The 13,961-nt window shown below is 33.9% G+C and overlaps 1 protein-coding gene across 1 annotated transcript in view; it reads left to right on the top strand.

Annotated features, from left to right (window-relative positions):
* Positions 1-635: 635 nt before the first annotated feature.
* The window catches only part of PHKB (phosphorylase kinase, beta), a gene marked incomplete at its 5' end in the record, with an annotated part of 46,611 nt that continues 33,285 nt past the window's right edge, over positions 636-13,961 (top strand). Inside the window, 6 exons of the mRNA XM_010289100.1 lie at positions 636-731; positions 2,409-2,606; positions 3,304-3,361; positions 7,101-7,178; positions 9,099-9,257; positions 13,427-13,521. Of these exons, the coding sequence (XP_010287402.1) occupies positions 636-731; positions 2,409-2,606; positions 3,304-3,361; positions 7,101-7,178; positions 9,099-9,257; positions 13,427-13,521 (684 nt within the window). The remainder of the gene's footprint in view (positions 732-2,408; positions 2,607-3,303; positions 3,362-7,100; positions 7,179-9,098; positions 9,258-13,426; positions 13,522-13,961) is intronic.

Genomic DNA, 13,961 nt, shown 5'->3' with positions numbered 1-13,961 from the left:
TGATAATACTCTTAAGTGCAGTTGATTCTGTTGAAACAGTATCTCAGCTATGGGAATTTTTTTGAGTGTTTCAGGAAGTATTAAAAAGCTGACAGAGACATATAGTGTAAAATTACAGAATTTTACTAGGAAATGGATTTTGCTAAGGCATAGGTGTTGATAATGTAGACCTTACAATAGCTGAAAAGCAGGTCAGTTTTATTTGCTATGGAAGTCCTTTTCCAAAGCAGTGCTGCAGGTGAATATCCAATTACTTGTCTTCTAGTGGACAAGTTAGGAAATACTCAACATCACTATTTGGATCATTTCCTGCAGTCACAGGGAGGGGCAACTACTTTTTTGTTTGTCCGTAATACAGTCATTATTTTTGAAGAATTAATGGAATTCATCGCTTGAATGAATCATATAATTCATAATCACTAGTAGATAAAACCGTCTAATTTTGGCTAGATTTAAATATATTTGAAAATGCAGAATGTTTTCAACTTGATGTTGAGGTACATTTTCTAATTAAAATTACCAGCTACCAGACTATTATAACATAACTAGTTCTTTGGTTTATTTAGGTTATTTTCACCAGGATATGCTAATCTTTCTTCCCTTCCTTTTAAGTAAATTTAATGTTCTGTTTACAGGGCTGCTCTTGGTCTGTTATATTTGTGGATTTTGATGCCCATAACCGTAACAGACAGACTCTCTGTTCATTGCTACCCCGAGAGTCAAGGTCTCATGTAAGTAATTAAATGAGATTCACCGCAACAGAGTGTGGAGAAAATAAATGGATGTGAACATAGTCTTAGTTCTATGATGGGCATTATGTTCTGCTTAATAAAGATAGGAATTTGCTGGACAGATGTTGAATTTTTGCTTCTCAAATGCCACTGTGATGTAGTTGTTTCTTTGAAGTGCATTTACGATGGCATTCTTTATTTTATGAATATTTAGATTAAAATGGTAGCCTCTTGGTAGTTTTCTAAACAATTTTAAAATAAAATAATAATTATCTATAATAACTTAAATAGGGTTTGCAGTCTTGGCAATTGTTTTTGTTTTCGCCTAGTTTTTACTGTACACTCAGTGCCCCCCTTTTTAAAATACTTTAGTTGAGCTTTAATTCATTCTTTTGTCTAGAAAAGAAGCCTTAAGGTTGACTTCTCATCAATTGCTGAATATGGAGAATTTCTTACTTATTTGTAACAGTAGGCTATAATAATATTTCCTCAGTGAGTAAATCTAAGTGACATAAGTATAGATTACTTTAAAAAAAACAGTAGTACTAGCATCAAAGGTAGATTTGGTTGTTGAAAATCAGTAATTTAAAATGAGTGATAATAGAGTTCTACTGCTTTTTTGTTCATTCTGGGATAGAATAGCATTTTTGTTCATGAAACAGACTATTAATCTGCAACATTAATAGTTTACTCATTGTGTAGAAGAATTTGAGCAGAGTTATAATACTGGATAATTAAAATAAAAGGCACTGACAGCTACTTTTTTATAGTCTAATGGTCTTTTAGAACTCTTGCTGTTTATTTGCTGGAAACTTAAAGTATTTCAACAGAAGTTGGTTTCATAAGTTACTTATGTGTAGAAGCAGTCTGTGTAATTTTTTTTCCTTTTATGCATTCATGTCAATGGTATTGGCAAAAATATGGTATTTTAAATGGCTGAATACCTTAGATATATCAGCACAAAGGAATAACAAAAACAGCGCATGACATAAGAATTATAACTTAAAACTACTTTTTTGTGTTTCTGTAAGCTTACCCGTAGTGGTGATGCACTAGCTAGTAATTTTTCTTGTGTGTTTAATTCATGATAATTGCACATGGTTCTTGAGAAATACTACTCGTATTTTTTCCTAAAATTACTCCCTTATCACCTTAATTGTAAATCAGATAGGCTTGTTTGTTACAGCACCTGAAAAATATTCCTGAAAAAGCTTTTCAGGAATGATGATTTAATCATAGTTACTTCTCAGCATTGTACTTCTATGAAATGTTTCTGATTCTTTTTGAGCATAGGATACCCAAATGTTTGTTTCTCCTCCAGGAATGACCTGGAGGATATTTTTTGTTTCTAAAACCACGAAGTTCTAGAATGTATTCACTTATCCCTGTGGATTATCCACTGTGAAGTAGGTCAGATTCCAAGTCAATTGAGTTCTCTTTTAATTCATATATCCGAATATTTGGTTTGTAGTTTATCCTTATACATCTTTAGAAGTCTCATTTTGCATACTGTTTTAATAGAGTAATACTACGATTTTGACAAAGATAAATGTTGCAAATGTATATTTCACTTAGTAAGTAAAATAGTTAAATAAGTTAAATCGTCTTTGTGCGTCAAATAATTGTCAGAGAAGTAATTAAATTTCTAATGTGCTATTTCTCCCTCTCCTTCTACAGAATACTGATGCAGCTCTTTTGCCCTGTCTTAGTTATCCTGCATTTGCTTTGGATGATGAGGTTTTGTTCAGTCAAACACTAGATAAAATTATTAGAAAATTGAAAGGAAAATATGGGTTTAAAAGATTTCTGAGAGATGGGTACAGAACAGCGCTAGAGGACAAAACACGACGTTATTATAAACCAGCAGAAATTAAGGTAAAGGAATACCTTTGTCCTGAGGACAAATTTTGGTTTTCTAAAATTTTTAGGCAGTACTTAAAAAATAAAAAACCCAAAACAAAATCCCCCCAAAAACGCAAAAGAAAAGAATAATGGACACACCCCCTCAGTATTTGCAATTTGAATTGCAGTGATTCCTAACTGCTTCAAGTGAAGGAGATACATTTTGTAATTTGGCATGTGCAGTTTTGAGATACTGCTAAGTCAGCAAGTTAGTTGTTGATTTGTTTTGTAATGAATGTGCTCCCATTTACATTTAGGGTACAGTTGATTTCACATAACAAATAAGGAAGTTATTTATCATTTTATTTAATTTCACAGCTGACTACAGGCTGAGTGTATAGAAAACAATTTTTGCTTTTGACCACAGTATTTATCAGTAAAGGTCATCTAAATGAAAATTCGGTTCTTTTTCTCCCCAGTAGTTTCTCTTGGAAAATAAAACATAGATTATCTAAATATTCTACTTGAGAATGAGCCACAGCATATGTAAAAGCACAGTTGAAGTGCCTATTGATTTAAGAAGCTATAACCTGAATGAAAAACTGATGTAGTAAAATGCTTTTGCATTCATGATTGTCTTTTGTTGCTTTGAAATTATGCAACACGATATTCAAATAAGTTTCCTTAAATCAAAATGATAAAATGTTTGATTAATTTTTCTTGTTTTCAGCTTTTTGATGGCATTGAGTGTGAATTCCCTCTGTTTTTTATTTTCATGATAATTGATGGTAAGTACAGCTTTACATTCCTGTTTTTTAAAGACTAATGCCTTTCTCTAATGAGAAATGAGTCCTTAGAGGAAAGATACAAAATTATTTTCCTGTCCTGCCAAAATAAACCAAAATGCAGTGATACGAAGTATTTCATTGAGAGTTTTGCTTCATGGGTTAAAAAAACACAAGTACGTAGCATTTTTCATGTGACCTGTTTTTAATATATAAGTCAATACAGGTTTTTTAAAAGCTTAAATCTGTGACATTCAGTCCTGCATTGCCTTTTAAGCCTTAAAAGCTTTCACAGTATATCAGAACTTTGCAGCAGCACGTGAGAGAAAAGGAAATGGAAGAGAGAACACATTGACACACTGAATGTTGCAGCAGGTCTTTTCAAATTGGATATTCTGTGGTAATTGAAACAGAATTCAGAGGAGAAGAAAGCAAACCAAAAAAGGCTTAGTTTCTTTTTGAAATGCCTGTGCTTCCTGGTCACGTTTTTCCACGTAGCCATCTAGTCTGGTTTAAAAAAAAAAAAACAAAAACCAACCAAACAAAAACAACAAACAAACAAACGCAAACAAAAAAAACCACCACCACCAACAGCAACAAAAATACCACTGCCTACATCTTGTCTTGAGGATAGGAGGCATAGCAAAACCGTTAATGGAATGATTTCAGCATGGAAGATAAAACTCACATAGAACAATAAGTTTGAAAAAGAAAAGGAGTGAGGGTTACAGCCATCAAAAAGATGGATGAAAATACGGCCATCTGGTTTTTTCCCTTTAGTGTGTGGAATAGTGTTCAAATAAAGGTGATGAGGGGCATAGAAATCTGCTGTCTGCCTAGACTCCTCTGTGGCCACCCACAGATTAAAATATTTTATTTGAAGATGTAGTAAGTTTTCACAATTGATTTTTCTAAAGGAATGCGTGACATTTTTCAAAGAGTGATGCCCAAAACTGAGGAGAAAGGCACTGACATTTAATGCTGCCCACTTGCAGTTTTGGGAACAACAAGAAAGATAATCATCTTTAACTGAAGTTAGCAGAAGAATAAAGAAAGCATTTTAATACTTTGTGTATTACAAAGGAAAAGTACAAAATATGTATTTTGCACATATTGTCCTTGTCTCTTTCCTTTTTTCTTTCCCTGTATGACAATTTCATCAAACAGAGTAATTTTGATAGTTGATTTTGTGCACGCATCTCCTTAATGAAAAACTTTAAGCATTCACAGGATGACTTAAATGGCAAAAAGACAATGAAATACGAGGAGTAGCTTAAAGCTGAATGTCTATAATGAAAACACTGAAAAAAAACCCTTCAAGATGCTACCTTGTCAATACTGGTTCAGCTGAAAACCTATCTGCCTATCCAACACACTTGCAGAGTACAAAGGGAAGCCTTTTCAGCTAAGTGTATTAAGCTACTGAATATGTAGGTAACTCCTGAGAGCTGGATTTTGTTACCTGTATAACAGTTGGACAGTGCTCCATTAAATAAGGAAGGAGGGAGTCCTGTAAATCATAGCCCATAATCCCCCGATTTTGTTCACATCAGCAAAATTTCTTTCATAATTTCTTTTTTGAAAGATTAGCAGAACATATTCAAGTAACTATATATTTACTATATATCTACTTATATTTTCTTTTATAAGACAAACTAATTAGCTCCTCAGCTCTTCTGTTTTGTCAACAGCAGCTTTTTAGGATTTTTAAGATAAGGAGAGTTAAAACAGTTCTGGCAAGTAGATACTACTGAATTAGTTATGCATTTTCTAGTAGTATTAAGCACACTGTTTTATTCCTCATGGATTCCTCATTATTACCCAACTGTTATCTTCAATAGATGATTCTTAATATAAAATCACATCAGTGCATCTTTTTATCCTCTATAGCATCTCCCAATAAGACTAAATTACAAATAGTCAGAATATCATACTGCTCTTATGTCATGACTGTGCTGGTGTGTTTTGAAGTAGTTCAGTGTGTCACTTAAACACACCCTTTTCTGTGTGCAGATTTTCATTGCATTTGTTTCTTTTGGCAAAAGATTTAATTTCCTCTGTGTGTGTGTGTGTGTGTGTATATTTGGGAATATTTGAAAATGTAATGAACAACACTTGTCAAGTTTTGGGTTTGGGATAGAGCATTGAAGAGCCATGGAAAGAAAGAAATCTCTATACAGTGGTCAAACTCCAGCTTTCTACTGCACTTTGGCTTTTCAGTAGAATAATTTATTCAATACTCTTAAAATAGCATAAAAGATAATTTTTTGGTGATATTTTTACATATGTATCAATATATGTATATTAAAAAAGTCACAAGAACTAACAAAAACCATCTAAACTTAAACATAAAAACAACAAAAAACATATCTAAACATATAATGCACATAAATATATCTGTACATGTACAAAAATATGTATCATACACACATAAACATATCTAAACTTTTTCTAATAAGGATATTCTGGTATATTTCTTCTCAGCGGATGAGTTTGTGCTTTTCTTTTTTACTACTTTTGCCTTCCAGAATTCACTCTTCTTAAGAACAGAAAAAGGCAGCTTTAGTACTATTCCTGTTGGGATTTTTCTCAAAAGGAAATTGTTTAGGACTCTGGGTAGCAGATACACATCTGTAGCTGTAGGAAAGGATTTAACCAAATAAATCTATATGACTATTTTTTGGGTAAGACATATTTGAATAGCATTTTTTGAAAGCTTTTTTACATTTCTGGTTGAATGTGGAGGATGATGGTATTTTTCTAGGATAAGGTAGGGAGGGAAACATTATAGTTGTTTTAATGGAATTTGGAAGAATATGGTAATTGAAAAGGAAAACCATGGAGAGAAATGAATGGAAGATGTACACTGAAAAGTTTTTATCTTACTTGTTCACTTCTAAATGTTAAAAACTGTTTTATTATAAAATGTCAGTGTGACTTGTCAAGTTCATCCACCATTTCCTTGATGAACAGAAACGCTTTTCATATTTTTGGTATCTTTTTGATATTTTTGATACCTTTTCATGTAAGAACTTTTGATGAACTGAACACTGGTCATATTAGGATTCATCAGATTCATTTTGGAGTGACTAAGTTCTGCTAGAAAAATATTTAAAGTACTGGTAGTCCCCAACTTAGCAATTTCTCCCTAAAAGCATCATCGTAAAGAGTTGTCTGTTCTGCTTAACATCTCAAGGTGTGTTAGCAGTTCAGAACTGCTAGAATATGAATATATAATACTTGGCAATGTAAACATTCAATCTAATCTTTGAAGGGGAATTTTTCAATTTACTATTCATATTCCTTTTGTGTATGTTTACTGGGATTTCTAGGCAACTCACTTCTAGATAAGTTTGCAACTCTGTCCTAAGGATTTAGAACCAGCCTGTTTGCCTCCACACTGGCACACAAGCTCTGCTTCATTCTGCTGTAATTAAGGAAGTTATTTACAGCTAGCTGGGCTGGTTGTCTACGTCCAGTTCCTGAGCCTCTGCAAGTTCACAGCTTTGCCAGCCTGTGTAACTTGCCATTGATTTCAGTTTCAGCTAATAAGAGAGTGGCTGATTCATGATCCCTTTGAGATTTAGCTGCAGTTTAGTCTTTTACCTTTCATGAACTGTTTTGTGTGTAGGCACTACCCCACTGAAAAATAAACACTAGATTTGTTTCTTCTTTTATGACCATTAAGCTCACAGAAAAGTTATTTCTTCTGTTAAGTCAATTATTGTTGGGTTATTTTTAGGAGTTTTTAGAGGAAATCCTGCACAAGTAAAGGAGTATCAGGATCTTCTGGAACCTTTGCTTCAGCATACATCTGAAGGTATTCTCTGATAATCATTCTTCTAAAGCACTGTAGCTTTTTATGTATCTGAAATTATTAAAATACTGACATTCCTGTTAATGGATATTGCAGTCAGAGCAAAGGAGATGTAATAATGTCACTATGTTTCCTGGTGGCAAAATGCTGATACTGAATAATCTCTTTCATGTAGATACATTGCATCATAAAGTGTGATAATAAAAGTAATGTTGCCTGGAAAAGTGCTACTGACATAAATACAAAATTTACAGTGTACCCAGTAATTACGCCCCTCCTTTGCCTATGCTTCATTATTTACAAAGTTCACTTTGACTTTGCAGGAAAATATTAACTACCAACCGTCAGACTGTTTCAGTGTTCCACCTGGATACAGTTGAGAATTACTTGTATCATTCAATGTCACTTAACTTCACAAAATTTAAAAAATAATTTGGTATATGCATATGAAATTGTTTCTAGCTTAGAGCACTAAAAGTGGCAACATGTTAATTTTAATATAAATGTTCTCTTACTTAAATTGTGCATTCCAGAATTTTGATGGAACTGCAGACAAGGCCTACAGGCACATCCATCCAAAATTCAGTTAAAAAAAAAAAAAAAGAGAGAGAGAGAGAGAAAAAGACCATAACTTTGAGTGGGAGGAAAAAAAATGGCCTGAGAACAGAACAAGCTTCAATATATTGACAATCCAATTTTAAAACCCAGCAAATTTAGTCACCTGTTCTTCACATCTGTGGTACAGTTACATAAGTAGATGCCGAATGTTTTAGTCAGACTTGTTCTTCAAACTTGGAATATGTGTTGAAGTGAACTAGTTTCTGTAAGAAATACAAACTTTTCCTTACCAAATTTTCTTTACCAGATTTTCTGACCTTGCTGATAGTTGTTTTTTTCTGATTATTAATGAGTATGTGAAGTTCCATGGACACTAAATTAATCTTGTGGTTCCTCTTGTTGAATGTCATCATGAATGTCTCATCTTAGAATTTCTGAGTGTGTTTGGATAATCACTCATTTGGATAATCTATCTCTATCTCAATTTTTCTCAGCTTCTTGCCAGTAATTTTATTTTTTCTTTGTCTAAGCAAATAGGTACTGCAACTTTGTTCTGTTTATCACCTGTTCTTTATCCAAATGAATTCAAAATTAAAGCTATATTAAGGTGAAGTTTAATTTTGCAGAAAGCATATTAATTTGTTTTTGTATTGCATGTAATTAGGTCAGTCATTTGTAATTATGTTTCTAAATTCCTTACTCTTGTCCACTTAAAAAGTGTTGAAATAAAGGTTATTAATCTACAATGATCAGTAATACCTGTGGCATAATTCTAGATATAAGATATGCTATCTTCCAATTAAGAAGTTATGCCATTTTATTTTGTGATGTTTCAGAATTAAAATGCTGCTTTTAACTTGGTTTTGCATACTTGCAAAAAAATATGATTTTCATTTAATTAAATGTTTGACTACTTTTGGCTAAGATTTTAGTTTTAAAAAGTTGTCTGATACCGAGCTGGTGTTAAATGCAGGCGAAAAACACCTCAGGTGTTTCACTCTAATGCAGTTTTCATTTCTTTTGATTATGGTTTGTTATCTGTACTGCGTTTTGCTTTAGGTGAAAATTTTTTTTTTTTTCTTTTTGCACAGTAAGGTACTACACAGACAATGTATGTAGTCTGGAAAGAAATTCTGCGGAAGTGTTTGCTGCAAAATAAACTAGTTTAATATTGCCCTGGGTTTCCTACACTGATTGTGGTTTTGAGAGATAACAAGGAATGACAACAGTCTAATAACAACAAGTTGTTGTTAGGGTATAACTTTTCCTGTCTTGAATCCACTCCTGCTTTTTTAAGGGACTACAATCAAATAATGATGACAGTGGAATTTATTTACTTACTGTACTTATTTTAAAACTCCGCAGGGTGTCCTGTTGTACCCAAGTATTACTATGTGCCAGCTGATTTCGTTGAACTGGAAAAGAAGAACCCGGGCAGTCAGAAGCGGTTTCCTAGTAACAGTGGACGCGATGGGAAGTTTTTCTTGTGGGGGCAGGCAGTTTACATCATTGCAAAACTGCTGGGTAAGAGACTGAGGAAATTCTACCAGGTTTTGACTCATCAGAAGTGAAGGGTATTTATTTTGTTAATGTTTTTCTTGAATCTGAACAAACATGTTGGCTTGAGTTTTGAATGCACTGTGGGTGACATGTATGTCCTTTGTGTGACATGTATGTCCTTTGCTTTAGTTCATACATGAAAGGCAAAAATTGCTTATTATTCTTTATGATAAAATTTTGTGCTGCATGCAGCACACTATGAAGCTTACTGGAATTTTTTATAGAATACTGAAAATCTAAACATCATAAGTTTCTTTTTTTGCTGTGTCTTTTCCTGACATTCCCTCTTATTTCCTTTTCTTCATAACAAAATATATTAATATGACACTTTCTGGATTAACTGTATCAGCTGCACCTGTATGGTGATGGTTTTAAGTGATCTGCAGCATTTAGTTCAAATTACTGACTGCTTTTAAGCAAGACAAGTTTAAATTTTGAAGAGTTGCAGTCCCAGGTAAAGCTGATGTTTTTACCCTTCCTTTAAAATAGAAGAGACTAGATGAGCATTTGAAAGTGCGTTTCAAAGTTTTGCCATTGAAGGTTGTTATGGAGAATTTCAGTCACAAATGAACTCTTGGCCTCGCTTGAGAGGATTCAAACACTAATGCAAAAACAGCTGCTAAGCCAGAAAAATCTTCACCGCTAAGATTTTTTTTTTCTTAATATTTCTTTTGGGAGAAAGATACATTACTTTATTTTAACATGCTCAGCATTTACCTGGTAATCAGTAGATTGAGTCCTAAAAACTTTTTTTCTGTGAACACTGTAAAGGGAAACAGGCTGTTGGTAGTAAAAATGAGAAAGATTGAAGGGGAGTTCAAAAATTCAAGACTTGGCAAGAACAGTGGTTGTGTCTTTAGATATGGAAGAAGAGAGTCCGTCTGGTGCTCCACCTGTTTGGTTTCACTGTATTCCTTGCATAGTTCCTTTTTTAGGCAACCCTGTAAATGCAGGCAATCTCACCTTTAATGGAAAAAAAAAATTAATTTAACCTCTTGGTATTAGCCAAATAATCCTCAAATATGTGTGCAGGAATACTGTAGTAATTCCGCTAGCATTAATATTGTACTGATATTTGTGTATTTCTGTACCTAAGGAATGCTGGTTAAATAAATTGTATCTATTGTTTGCTAAATGCTGTTTGAGTAATGCAACTTTCTTTTTTTGTTTCTTTTAATTTCTTTCATTTGCTGAACGTTCTTACACTGTTTCTTAAATAATTGTGCTAAATCTCTTTTTGAAATGTTGTCATTAGTAACTGTTTTCTTTATTGTTTTAAAACTTTCTCTCCGCTGTATTCACTGCTTTTCATTCTTCCCTTCCTTTATTCCAAAATATTTTTTTTTTCCTTTTCTCTCATAGTCTTTTCAAATAGGAAATTTTATCACAAAGCTATATCTATTCACCCATGATTGTTATATCAGCAACTCCATTTATTTGTACTAATTTATAATTAGTGCATTTAATTTTGCTCCTTTCTGGGTGAAAACCTACCTGAAAAACAATCTCGTCCTTGGGGAAAGTCTTCGTGTGTATTACTTTGCTTGTTGGTGGTTGCTAATTAAGTGGAAGCCTGACTCCAAACACCTTGATTTCTGGGAAGGTCCTGGTTTCCCATTTCGTCATCTGTTTCAGAAATTGTTGTGTTGCCTCAAGGGTAGCAATTAATTTGTATTTGCTCAGCCTCCTTGCTTCTGCTGTGTAGGCGAGCATACAATATAACCTTTTTAGATTCTTCTTCTGTGGGTCTAGTGTCTGCCTTTTGTGGTCCAAATTTTTCTAAATGCAGCAACATGAAACTGAGTCAATTCCTGTACAACTTGCTGCCTCCCACAGAGGGGCAAACAGAAGCAGTGAAATCAAAATTTTGATCCTGCTTATAAAGGTTCTGAACAACAGAGGCAATGAAAGTGTCTGCCTACAGCTGTTGGAGGTCACCACATGCTTTTGCAACTGAAAGAAAAGGTTATGTAGGAAAAAAGCATGCATTTTGCCAACGGTGATGCAGTTTTTCATAGGATATCTTTCTTGCTCTGGTTGAGGAGGTTTGTAAAGCCTTTATGATAGGGTCCCCATTTTAGAGCAAGGGAGAGGAATGACAGGTATTCAGCTGTTTTATGCAACTGAAAATTCACTCAGTTTAGTCTTTCATTTAATAGCTCTCTTTTATCTTTCCTGTGCTTTTTCTTGTAATTTTTATATCTTGTTCTGTGGATTCAGTGCTGCCTATAACTAAGTAATGGGTTTTTAACAATATTTTTTAGCATATGGACCACATGGATTAAACATTGTCAGCTGTTGCTGATGTAAACAGTGAGCTAACAAAGAAAATTCTGCTTTTGCATTCTGATACACTTGTATTTGTGATAATGGTGATGAATATTCACTGAGATTCTTCTTTTAAATAAAATTGTAAATATTGGAAGTTAGCTTAAATTTTTTATTAGTCTATTGGTGTAGTAGGTTTAAATAAATTATTTTGACTATATACTTTAATTACTGAGCAGTGTAGATCAATGTAAAAACCAGTGGAAATAGAAGACCTGTTCTGGAAACCACTCTTGCTTTTAAGAACTGTGAGGGAGAGTCTGTTGATCTGGCAATCGTTTGGTTGATCAATTTTATAGCATCAGCAGTACTAGAAATAATCTAAGTAACTTACATGCCTTTAGCCAGCATTAGAAGTCTGGCTGGGCGGACTGGAGCTCAGATGACTGTTTTCCTTAATGCGTTTTGGTAACCCATGTGTTGTCATCATACTTTTGTTGGTTTTGGGAGGTTTTTTGTGTGTGTGTGTGTGGTTTGTTTTGTTTTTACATAGCCACCGGCACGTAGATTGTGACTCCGCAGGAGCAGGGCAGAGCACGGGAACAGGGTCCTTTCCTGGCAGGAGTCAAGCTGCATTCTCTAAACAGAAGGCTGAGGGCAGGAGATGGTCCCGGTATCTAGTGGCTGACAGTCGCTGGCGTAGTTCCTAGCAGCAGCAGGCCCCTTCACGGCTTACTCGATGAACTGCCCTGCTAGTGTCCTTCATTGTCTGCCCATGCATTTTCTTTCCACTGTACCATCTATTTATTCTGCTCTTTGTTCTTTCCTAACACTTGATAAGCTTGAACCAGGGCATATTTTGAGTTTACAACCTGCCGTCTTAATTTACTATGAAGTGTAGAATTTAGAAGCATTTTTCATTATCAAGACAGCTGTTGTAGCTGAATTAAGCTAATGGAGTCAGGAGTTATTTCTGTTTTAGACTAATAACGGGTTTCCTAGTGTAGAGCTTTTTAAGAATATGTGAAAAATTGTTGACATATAGGAGAAATGTAAATGCAGTGTGACTTCCTCTCTAGCAGAAATTAAATAAAGATTGGACAGTTTCATGTCAAAATGAGATTTTGATAGGAGAATACTTATCTGAAGGGCGTAATAGCTCACAGTAGATTGGGAACCTTTGTTGAAAATTTTTAATAGTATAGTTTTATTGGAGTACTAAATTCTTTTCAGGAGAAAGTTAAAATAATGGCATTTTAGGTTTGGGTGGGTTTTTTGGGGTGTTGTGGGGTTGGTTTTTTTTTGGTTTTGCATGTATAAAACTCCATGTAGGAATTGCTAGTTTTCAAATACATTTAATTGGGTTTTGTACAATTTCTTCTTGAGATACTGTATTGAGAGATATCTTTGATATCCCTTGTCCCTTTCAGGATTATAGTTGTGTGATTACCTTGAGATAGAGGCTGTCTGTTTTTCTTCAAAGCTAAACGTTTTTTGCTGGTAACCATTGAGTTTCTAGTTAAAGCTCTAGAATAATTCTATGGTTGTGGATTGAAGGCTTTTCGTGTGACTTGTGTTTTGTGGAGTCTGTTGTCTGCATATATTCTTTTAACACATCTCTGTGAAAAAATAAATGATTGTATATACTACAGTATTATAATTAGCTGTAGCAAGATGATGCTCGAGTCATTAGTTTAAAAATTAATATAATTTTGCAGAATGTCCTTTTGATCTGTAAATCATAGCTCTAAAACAAAGATTATAGCTGCAGAATTGAGTACATAAAATAAGTTTGCATGCCTCCTTCAAAAAAGCTGCAGAAAGTGTTCAAGTAATTCTGTATTTTTATTGTCATTTACTTTCAGCTGACAAATTAGTAAGTCCTAAAGACATTGACCCTATCGGACGTTATATACCTCCACAAGATCAGCGGAACGTTAGCATGAGATTTTCAAATCAGGTAAGCATAAGCTTAGTACCAAAATATTTTTACTGAAAGATTGTTATCTACATGTTGTTTTACAGACTTCTAGTATTAGAATTAAAGTGCTAGGGAAATATTAAACGTATGTACATTTTCTTAGTTGATGCTTAGGATTGCTTTTACAAGAAAGATTAGAACATCTGCAGTTTTAGGGAAGCAGTGGATGTTTGCCTTCAAATTAAGTTGGGCAATGAAAATGATTCATAAATTGTAAATTTAAGTAGCTGCTAATAGATAGTTGTCTGTCTTTGAGTTCTAAGGTACATCAGCAAGGCAAGGATGAGCCTGCTTCTGCCACCCCCTTCAAATTAATTAGTACTTCAGTGTCTTAATATTTTGTATTCAGAGCTCCTAAGAACTACAAGGATGAGGTTCTTTTTTGGTGTGCATGGTATATATGTGTGTTCCTGTATTTT

The sequence above is a fragment of the Phaethon lepturus genome, unplaced genomic scaffold (assembly GCF_000687285.1).
Source record: "Phaethon lepturus isolate BGI_N335 unplaced genomic scaffold, ASM68728v1 scaffold20866, whole genome shotgun sequence".
NCBI lineage: Eukaryota > Metazoa > Chordata > Aves > Phaethontiformes > Phaethontidae > Phaethon > Phaethon lepturus.
This window is presented reverse-complemented; position numbering and strand designations above follow the sequence as displayed.